This window comes from Pteronotus mesoamericanus, unplaced genomic scaffold (genome assembly GCF_021234165.1).
Source record: "Pteronotus mesoamericanus isolate MK-2021 breed Mesoamerican mustached bat unplaced genomic scaffold, CSHL_Meso_final scaffold_118, whole genome shotgun sequence".
Taxonomy (NCBI): domain Eukaryota; kingdom Metazoa; phylum Chordata; class Mammalia; order Chiroptera; family Mormoopidae; genus Pteronotus; species Pteronotus mesoamericanus.
Genome location: NW_026555301.1, coordinates 10,551,509 through 10,562,769, shown reverse-complemented (window position 1 = coordinate 10,562,769; position 11,261 = coordinate 10,551,509). Strand labels below are relative to the sequence as shown.

Here is an 11,261-nt window from a genome sequence, read left to right as displayed (position 1 = left end):
ACTGAACAGCCATGGGAGTTCCAACTGTGCCTGTGATGTGCAGTGTGGCTGAGAACTCAGCCCCTTTGAGTTTCTTCTTCCCCATCAATGTAACACAAGTTATTTAGGAGTAGCTCTCAATATTGTAACATACTTATTCATGCTGCTAAGGACATTTTGTCGAGCTACCCTGGCCAGGGACTCATCTGCTATAACCAGGGCCTGGCTATACACACTCCTGCTCAAGGCTTGGTCCTTACAAGCAGTCTGGGGAAATTCTCAGTGTGGGTTCCAGGTGGCCAGATTTGGAGTAGGAGCTCCTAACCACCTTCCTGGAAATGCCTTCCTCCCAATTCTAATACTCTAAGCATATATCCACATATAATCATTTGAAGACAAATACATATTCTTTTTTTTTCCATTATTCTCCTCCAGAAGTGAGCACACTAACAGCAAAAGTGAAAAGTAATGCAGAAAGTGAACCCTAAAGTTATAGTCTGCACCTTGCAGACAGGCAGAAGTCAATGCAGGCAAATCTGGGAGTAGCAACTCTGGCAAGATGTTATGTTGAAGATTGAGAACTTGAATCTGTGACACTACATGTGGAAAATAAACTTGGCAAAACAAATTTTGAACTGGTGACATCATCCTGGCTATGTTTACACCACACCAGTGAAACCAGTTGGTAAAACAAAAATTGAATCAACTTGACTCTCAAGATGACACAAATTATTGCTGGTTCTCTTTTTCTTTTTTTTAAATAACAGAATCAAGTAATTATTTAAGTAATTGTGTTATCTAGTTGTTCTGCTGACATGCAATAAATGACCTTAACATTTTTCCATTACTATCAACCCAGTTGTTTATACATAAGCACACCATCCCTAATACTCTTGTTTGTTTCTTTCGAATATTCCCTGAGAGACTAAAAGGCATCAAATGACTAAAAGGCCTAGAAAAGTTAGACGCTGACTAGCTGTGTGTTTGGTGACAATGCTAATGTTCTGCCTGAGCCACCAAATATGCTGTTCACATCATTTTCAACTGTCCACTTATTCATGAGGAGATAAGGTTCCTACTTTAAATCGATGAACTCAGGCAACATTCAAACCCACAAGTCATCACCTTCTACCCAAACCCAGTAACAGAGACTAGCAAGAGGGACAAGGAAGTGATAAGGAACAAAGCAGACCCACAGAGATGCTTGCAGAGCAAGCCCAACTCAAAATAATGCTCACAGCCTTATTATGACAATCTTCTTTTTTCACAGGCAGGGAGCCTTTCATCTTCAAGATTTGCAACCACTGGCACTTTAATCCTCACAACATCCTTGTGAGCTAGGCAGGTGGTGTGAGTTATGATCCTTCATATTAAAGATGGAAAGAGGATAATGATGGTGGTAAAAATTAAAGCACATCAAACAGTATCAGCTCCATCACATCAAAAGACCCATGGCTTTCTCAGCCAAAAAAAAAAAAAAAAAAAAAAAAAAAAAAAACAGTGGAAACTGTCAAATGTATTCTCATCTATTTTACTAAGTTTCACACCAATGCTAAGGTCCAACTAGTTTTGAAAGGCTAAAGCATAAGGAATGTATTACACTGTTCAAAGGGACAGAACACTCTCTTGGAAAGTCAGGCATTCTTTTTTAAGCGTTTTATTTACAAAAACACCAGCACAGTTGAGTCAAGAAGTGTTCTCTTGTTTCCTTCTGATCCCATGACTGCTCCTTAGCCTAGTGTGAAGAGGAAGTGACATTTAGCCTAGGAGCCTGAATAAGCCCCATTCTGGGGGTCACAGAATGGCTGGAGGATCATTGCAGAGGAGCAACTCCAGATAAATCAGAGTCCAGGGCACTTCAGGCCATCAGGGGTGCCACTGCTTACCACAAGCGGCTTGTTCCGGAGCCCTGGGAAATTGAGACAGTGGAAGTTGTTTCTGTCTCTGGGTCTTAAAAGCCAATGCAGAATTGAACATACCACCACTCCTAGACCCACAGAACATAAATAAAAAAGTAAGGCTTGGCTTGGAAGAGAGGACGACCCACAGAAGGGGCCTGGGTGCACTTTCTTGGGGACTGACAGCGAGTTTTTCTGAGATTTCTCCCGTGTTTCAACAAGTCCTTTGCCTCTTGAAAGGGGTGGGGAGGGGTAAGAGAAAAGGCTCTCCTGCTGCCTACACAATTCCCTTCACAGGTTGGGACCTGTGACAGGGGCTCCTATGCTCACCAGGGGAGCCTAGACACTAATTTGTGCTGTGGATTTTCAGTTAAAACAAGCAATGCAGTACTGAGGGAACCGGGCACTGCCGCATCCCCACCCTGAGCGATTTACCACAACGCTTTCCTCTCCTCTTTTCTGTCTGACACACACACACCCCACCCCCACACCCGATCTCTGCAAGCCAACCTTTTTCAGACTCCACTCGAGACCCCTAGCCTCGCAGTGTCCTTCCGCCCACCCTTTTGGAACGTCTTTCACAAGTGGTTGCATCCACCCATCAGGGGAACAGAAGGGGTCCCCAAGCTGCCCGGAGTGGAGGCAGGGAGGTGGAGGGCACATTTTCTTTCCTTGCCGGCGGTGCCAAGGGCTGTTAGTCCTTCGCAAAGGGAAGCTCCCATGGAGTTGGGCAGCTGGCGAAGAGGAATAGGGGGTTGCGCAGAGGCGGAGGAATGGAAGGGGCACTTTCGGGAGAAGGGGGACTGGGAATGAGAGTCAGGGACAGGGGGTGGAGAGGAGTGGGAGGCTGGGTGAGGGGGGTCGAGGGGAGAATAGGCACACAAGAAGGAAGGGAGAGAAGGAAGAGATGGGGGGAGGCTGGCAGAAGACGAGGTTGGAGAGCGGGGCGGGAGAGAGAGGCGGTGCCCGACGCGCCCTTTCAAGTCTCCGCGTCCCATCCCCCGCGGCGGCTCTGGGGGCGGTGGCGCGGCCTCGCCTCGCCGACCCCGCCCCCGGCCCCTCCTCCGCCCCGCGGCCCAGCCGCCCCGCCGGCGGCGCTCGGGAAATATGAAGAGACGCTGCAGCTGCGCTAGCGGTGGCGGCTACTGCAGCTCTGAGTGGCGCGCGTTGCTGCGGCGGCCAGAACGGGACGCGGCGAGGCCGGACACGGAGAGACCGAGAGCGCGGAGAAGGACGGGCTGGGCGCGCGGGGCCCGCCGGCGCCGAGGGAGCGCGCGCCCCGCAGCCCCTGCGCCGCGCCCCCCGGGTATGGGGCCCCGCTCCGCGGCCGAATGATCGCGGGCCTGGCCTGGCCGCACGCGGGCTGGAGCCGAGGAGCGGACCCGCCCCCGTGTCCCCGCGCCGAAGCAGTCATCCCGCTTGACGACGCCGCCTCGTCGTGTCGTCCCAGGCTGGAGACGCGAAGGCAGAGCGTGCGCAGCACCGCGGCCGTTCCTGGGGAGCAGGGACCACGGACGGCTAGCGGCTCCAGTGGTTCGGGGCGCGCGGAAGGTCCCGGAGGAGGACTGGAGATGTCCTGTCTGTGCCGCCTCCTGCTCACATACCTGTTCCCGGCCCTGCTACTTCACGGTGAGTTCCGGGGAGTAAGGGGTGGTGACTGGCCCTCGCCGGAGGGTGGGAGCCCCGAGAGCTGCAAAAACTTCCCCGCGGAACCAGTCTCCTTAGCGGCAGCTTCTGTCCCCGCGCCAGCGAAGCAGAGCCCCTGCTTCTTTCTGCTCACCCCTGGAAGAGGGACTCTGCGTTTCCTAGGCTCTGAGCTTCCCACCCTTGGCAGCGTCCAGAGCCCTTTGGCGGCTGGAGTTTTCTTTCTGGAAGGGTGCAAACGTCTCACACACAACTTTGATCTCCTGAATGGATTGCCTCAGTTCTAGGGAAAACTTTTATTCACTGTTGGATTTTCAAACTGTAGGCTGTCCTGAAATCGCTGGGTTTGCGATCCTGGTTCCCAAGTGTCAGAGCGCAGGAGAGGCTCTTGATGTGGTCCAAACTTTTATGGGACTGTAAAGAGAAACTATGATTATTTAAGTGGAAAAATAGCTCGCGGGTGTTTCTGTGTGCCCTTCCTAGGACTAGTGTTTTTTGAAAGGGTGGTGATGGGGTTCTCTCCCAAGTAGACTGGATGCAGTTTCAAGGAGCAGGGGACTTCTAATAGCCCAGGTGTAATAACTAAAACCAGTCTCGTAAGTTCTGCAGAACTTGACACATGCTGTTACTTGATCATTTTGTCTCTGCGCTTCCTGTGCTACATTTTCTCAGGAGCTCTAGTAAACTCTTACCCAGAGAACATCAGCACTTTAAGAGTTCCAGGAATTGCCTTGAGAAAAATAAGACAATTGCCAGGGAGTTGCCAAGGCAGATTCTGTGGTAGATTGGTGCTGATCATCAGCAGGGGCAGCGGCAGAACATACGGTGCTGATTCAGATGTCCTGAGCGAATTTTCCTTAGTGATGGACACCTGACTTTTGAGCGGAAGGGACTCCACCAGAAGCTTGGCTCTCCTTCCCCCCTACCTACCACAACCACCCCAAATTTCGCAGATCATATCAGTACCCTCAGAACACTCTAAATTTCTGAGTAGGACCTGCAGCTGAATAGAGCTTCAGAATGCATTGTAGCAAGCAGTGAAGATCAGGCTATGACTCCTCCAGAAGATCTAGGAAGGGTAACCTGCAAGCTGTACATGGCTGGGGTTTTGTTTTGTTTGTTCTGTTTTGTTTTGCTTTGTGTAGTCCTCCTTTGGGCAGGATCTTAGGCAGCACAGATCCATAGGCCTTGCCTCGCATACATGTTGGGCTGGGCAAGACCTGCCTGATTGCCAAGGTGTATTCTGAACTCTAGTGATCCCAGACTTTAAAAGTCAGGATGGGAGGCTTGCAATTCGAGGGCCAAAGAGAGAAGGTATAATTATAGGGTTGCACTCCTAGGCCCATCTGCTTAGAATTACAGAGTAGTTTTAATCTTTGGCTGAAACATGAAACAGATCAGAGCCAATGAACAGATCAAACAGCAGCTGCCACACACACCAGAAAAAAGAGGGCGAGAGAGATGAAACAGAGAAAATTGTTCCCTTTAAAAAAATCTGTTGTAATATCTGCAAAGGAAAAAAGATAGTATGGTCAAATTACTTTAAAATGAAAAATTACTTGAAATTTGGCAAAAACAGAACTTTTTTGCATAAAACCATTGACGTTTGGACTACAAATGCAATCCTCAGAGATGCAGCCTGGCCCAATTCATACTGAGATTGTTCTTCCTCCTCTGAGAAGGGCGGGAGTGGTTGTAATTATAGTTTCTACCCCACTAGTCCCAGCTGGGATTTTAATAGCTGGCAGGTAACAAGAGCCCAAGTATGTCATAGTGAGGTCTGGGTATAGCCCCAAATCTCCATATTCGAATCCGAGTTGGCCTGAACTCCTCGGGATTAGGGATTACCCAGACCCAGCTGTCCCCTATGCCAAGAGATCAGTTTGGAGGGAGGGGGTCTGGAGAGGACAGTTTATACAGTAAATGGAAATGCTGTGGGTCAGACCCTGCACATGTATGCACACACTATATGTGTGTGTATGACAAAGAGGATAAAAGAGTAAAAAGCAAAAGTTTACGAAGTTTAATTGAAGTATGTGGATAACTCTACAAAAATGTTAACCCAATTTCAAAGCAAATCTACAATGGCAAAAACACTGAAGTCCCCAAAAGATTTACTTAGATCCGGCAGGTAGTGTCTGGCTGTAGGGAAGAATATAAACAGGGAATAGTTGTTCAATGTATAAATCCTTGGATTTAAGAAAGACTTGTCATAATCCATTAGGATAATGTGGAACACCGGGAAAGAATTGGGTAGTCCCCCTTTCCTCTTTTTTTTTCTTTTTTTGCCTGATTTTTACTTGATTGAAGTAGTTTTAACAGAAAATGAGTATTAATCAACCTGACTCAAGAGAATGCCTGTGTCATAGTCAATAGTTAGGGATTTTTCAAACATTTAAAAATTGTGTAATAACAAATGGCTCTTGATCATATATTTTAATAGACATACGTCTGAAGGAAATTACCTGAAATCTCCTTAGAATGGCTTGATGATTCTTTTCCTGATAAGTAAGCATTTTATTTTGCTAACCATAAAACATTTATCTATTAATGGTAGTGATTAGTAGGTAAAAACAATTTTTTTGTGATTATGTATGTAGTTGTGACAAACATTGATACATTTAGTTTCAGACATCATTTATAGATTGTTACACTAATAAGCCACATTAATATAGTTAAAAAGTGCACAAGGCCTTCATGAAGACTGTGTGAGGATGCTATTATGTTTGACATCCAATCTTTGTTCAGTTTTTTGGTTACTTCTATTTCAACTAATTGCAAGTTATAAATCACCTTTAGGTCCTACTGATGAGTAAATTAAGCTCTGGCAAGATTCGGTTCCATTATTTATTTTTGCTATTTTTTGAAACTGGAAATGTAGTACAAAACTCGAGTTCAGAATATGATGGCATAAAAGTATACATGTCATTGTTACTTCCTCTCCCTCAACTCCTGAAAACAATTGCACGTCTTAATCCAAAAAAACTATTGTATGTCATGAAGGTATGCAACTGGAAGATGTCCATTATCACTGTTTCCCCTCTTAGATGAAAAGCCACAAAAATCATTCAGTTCCAAAATACAGATTAGCATCTGTTCATAATGGGGCAAGGTTCTTAGATATTAAATATTATTTTGTGAAATAAATTGACTTGCTTTAAACATATGGCTAGGCAGATCTATAATTACCATGTTCATTCTGTTTCTCCATAAATGAGAAAAGAACTGAATATGAGTGGATGATAGGACTGTGTAATTATATACTGTTTAGGGACAGACTGATAACAATGTTAGATAATCATTTAAAGTAAAGCATAAAACATTTAAGAGTAGAAACATAAAACGGGAGGTTAGTGATTGTACACCTCTACTGAAAGCTTCCATAGCAGGACATGGCAAAAGACTCTGTCTATAGAGTCAAAGCATTTACAGAAGAAACTTCAGTATAAAACCTACTACCTTCATCCAAGCATGACTTCTCACTGTGTCAAGATTTTATATTTACACAGGTTGTTTATCCTCTTCAATTGGGGAATAAAATTATTCTGGAAGGTCACATGATAGGTATCTAGGTTAGAAAAAGGATATGGTGTCACCCCAAAATAATTAACAGTGTATTGTGTTCTATAACGGGTTTCCAGATTCGTTCATTCAGCTTCCCATTGTTTCAACAACTACGTTTATGAGAGCCTACTGTGTGCTACGTGTTACTGCTTGCTAGAGACAGGGGTTGCAAGGAGGCACAGTTCTCTTTCCTGAAGAATAAGCTGAGGAAGAAAAGCTTATTGTTGAGCCCCAGAACTGGGAGGATGTCACCTTGTGGTCAACTGCAGCATATTCCCAGATGGGAAGGCCAGCATACCATATACACTATATGCATGCACAGACACACCACACACACAATTATGCACACACTGCACATGCACACAGCTGTCCTGAAGAGCATGGGTGTAGCAGCAGGAGTCAGTTACAAACCCAACATGCAAATTTAGCAGTCGGTGGTTCAAGCCCAGTGTCTAGCCTGGGGACCATGGCATTAGAAGAAAAAGACAAAGAATATTGCTTCATGTTTGACTAAAGTCAAATGGGGCCAGGAATTTTAAGTCTTGACTTCATTATACGTCTCTTAAAAGGAAAATACTTTTACACATGAACTTTTAAAGATTGGCTAAGCAGCTCTCTTTGCTTTTATCTAAATATGGGAAATGAAGGCAAGAGCTTGGTAAGCACAGGTACCCATACTGTAGTAAAACCTAGTATGTCTGTGATACATACATGCTTTTATTCCAGAACATGAAAAGCTGTGCTGGAGTTTATCCACTTCAAAGCACACATTTACAGTAATGACTGCTCATTTAATTGGGCAGGGCAATTTCATGGCTAAGTAATTACCTGCATTTAATTTAATCAGACTCATTTTATCTGCTTCAGGTTTGTAAGTATCACACCAGTTCTAACTTGAGAATATTTTCTCATTCTGATTATCAAGGATTACATGTCACATTATATAAAGTATAGAAACATGCACAGTGAGCTAGAAAAGAATCATTTAAAACCCTCTATCCAGAGATAACCATTGTTCATATTTTTACATTATACTTATTTATCCTTTTTCAGCTGCATTTTTTAAGCATTAAAGTACATATATAGAGATTAACCTGATCAAAGATTAGTTTTCAGAGTGTGCTTGCACATTGTTTCCTTCAAAATTAATTTTATATTTTTATTTTGTAAAACTTGGTTTGGGACTTTTGGTTCTCAATCTAGAGAGGCAGATAAAAACTGCAGAATATATCTAGAAAAATTGGGGATGTAGACATGGCGTATACTGTCCTTTCAATTTTCCCATCACATGTAAAAACAATGGTCTATGCCTAAATGATAACCTCACACATAGTAGGCTCTCAACTCTTTGTTAGTGGATGAATATTGACTTTCAAAAGGCAAGCAGTCACTGTGCCGCTTTCCTCTCCCATACCCTTTATCCTTCAATGGACTGGGTTGCTTTTTGAGGGCACCATAGGTTTAGGAATAAGCTTTGCTGTTGATAACCATAGTAGAAGTACTACATTTGTCCCCTTTGAAAATTGTGCTAAGGACTGCTTTCTGAATGCATGATCTGGCCAATCCAGTGATATAAAACAGCTACCTGGTCACATAGGCTTTGCATTTAAGGTGTAAATGTCTTGCATAAACGGTCAACCCTACATGCTATCTTTATTTGGGAAATCTGTTTTTTACCTGATAGCATTGGGAGTTTTCACTCTGAAGAGTAGCTTATTGCAATGATGACAGAAATTAAGATCATTCTACAGTCTTTAGGATTAGTCTTGTGGAATAATGTATTCCTTAGGAGTAAATCACTCATGCATATACACACATGCACATGCAGGCGCACACATGCTCCAGGTCTCTAGAAGTGGTAAGCTATACATTGTACCCTAAAGTCTTCACAAATTAATTTGTTTTTAACAGGTGAACAGTTTCCTCCCAGAGTCTACTTTTCCTTTCCTCCCAATCTTACTTGGCATATTATTTGCCATCATAATTTATCTGGGCCCAGGCCACGGACCCCTGGTACTTGGAGACCATTTTATAGTGAAATTATTTTGATAATGTCCTTATTTAGACTTCCACTGGGCTGGGAACCGTGCTATGGAGAGTTTCTAGTTTAGTTGGTGTCGTAGACTGACTTTTTATGTAACACTTCACATTAAAGTATAGTTCTCCACTTACTCCTTTTTATAGCTGTATAGTAACTACCATTTGATAAATGCACAGAGTAGATTGTCAGGTGTTATACAGTCTTTAGTTATTACGATTATTATAATTTTTACTTTATACAGAAAAGAGACGCATATTAGATTACTTAACCTAGAAGTACCTTGAAGACTGAAAACTTAGCTACTTTCTTACCATATAGTTGTTGTTTAATCCTTAAGGTGCTCTTTTCCATGGATTCATTTACAGCAAAATCCTAATGAATGGGAACCCAGTTAATTCGTCTTCTCAATTAACCAAAACATCTGGGATCCTCAGTTAACCAAAATGTTGACGTTATCTATGTGCCTACTCACACACACATACTTTGTCAGTCATTTCATATAAGAAAAATAAGGGGAAAAAACCTTTCATGGCTTAAACAGAGTTGTTACCTATTCACTCCAGTACCTCTGTATCCAAAGTACCATCCTTTGGGGCAGGGATGTTACTAATAAGGACCTTGAGGCACTTTAAGAACCAAAATCATCTGAGAAAGATTATCAAGTCATACAGTGGCATAATTTTCAACAACCAAATATTGTAATTAGCCAACACTTCCCATAATGCAAAAATCCAAGTAGAGGTTTTAAAAAACATACAATAAGCACATTTATTATTATAATAATAGGTATATTCAGACAGGAACTGTCATTGTAGTTAGTTGCCGTACTTGATGTACTACATTGCTAAGTATCAGGATGCTTGATTTACACAATTTAAGAGGTATTAAAATAGGACATATAAATATTTTACAAAAGTTTTTCTTCAGATACAGTGCCAAAGTAATAGAGGTTTCTACTTTCTCCCTTCCCTCCTACTTGCTTTGCCTTCTTCCTGTCTTAGTTTTCTTTTCATATAACTTCTTGGTAATGTCTCTCCCTATAGCATGCAGAAGATGGTCAGTACTGCTCCAAAACTACAAAAAATATTTGCTTCTGTTTGTTGAAAGCAGTTCCCTTCTTTTGTTTTCTTACTTACTCAGGTAAAATGATATGCTCAGCCATTGTTGAAACTTTATAATTCAATTTCCTCCTTTCTTTCTGCTTCCCATCCCTCGAAAGAAGGGAAAAGTGAGCTTTCCAAATATAATTCTTATCATGACATTATATTGTTTAAAATCTTTTGGCAGTTCCTCTTCACCTTTCCAGTTAAATTCGCACTCAGTATGATACAAGGCACTCTTCACCAAGGCCCTGCCTCTCTTTTGCTGCTCCTCTCTCCTGGCCATCCTGTAATCTACCCGCCCCCCACCACCCAGTCATCTCCAGTTCCTCCTACACAGATCTCTCCTGCCTGCCTCCTTGTGTTTGTACTATATACTTTGCCTAGGTCACTTCTGTTCAGTCTTCCAGGGCCAGCTGCCCCTCCATTAACCTCAACGAGGAGAAATCAGAGCCCGCTGCTTCTGTACCTATGTGTCCCTCTACAAGCCCATCTGAGGCCTGGTTTCTTGCACAACTGAGACTCCCTTGAAGCATAATGTTTTTAGCTCCCATGCCTAGAACAGTGCCTGGCCTTTCTGACTGAATGAATGAGCGAGTTACTAGTTTTAGTCCCACATCATATTTGATATACTCCAGGTGATGCAGTGAACTCAGGGGTCTCTGGGTTGATCAGAAGTCCAAGTCTGATCTCTTTGGAGGACACACCATGGCTGATCCTGAGAAAGAAGTCTTGGGTTATAAAGATAGAGCTGTTACATTTGGCCTCTCCTGCAGCAGAACTTGGTGGTTCCAATGACCTTTTAATTCCCAGCCATTTTAATACAAGTAGCATGCACAAGAAGGTTGTCCACATTTGTCACACCAGATGAGCCAAGTAAATATTGGAGACCACTGTCGGTTGACTGCAGACTTAAGAGACAGTTTCTTTTACCTGCAGCACCTGCTTTTACCTGACACATTTAACTTTGTTCCCTAAGGGTAATCAAGGTGGTGGGCACTTTGAAGGGAGAAGAGAAAAAGGAAAAAATACCAA

General features: G+C 43.3%; 1 protein-coding gene across 1 annotated transcript in view; it reads left to right on the top strand.

The window, feature by feature from the left end:
- Window positions 1–3,208: 3,208 nt before the first annotated feature.
- Window positions 3,209–11,261, top strand: part of APCDD1 (APC down-regulated 1) — a 30,983-nt gene continuing 22,930 nt past the window's right edge. The window contains exon 1 of the mRNA XM_054587436.1: window positions 3,209–3,506. Within this exon, the coding sequence (XP_054443411.1) occupies window positions 3,209–3,506 (298 nt within the window). The remainder of the gene's footprint in view (window positions 3,507–11,261) is intronic.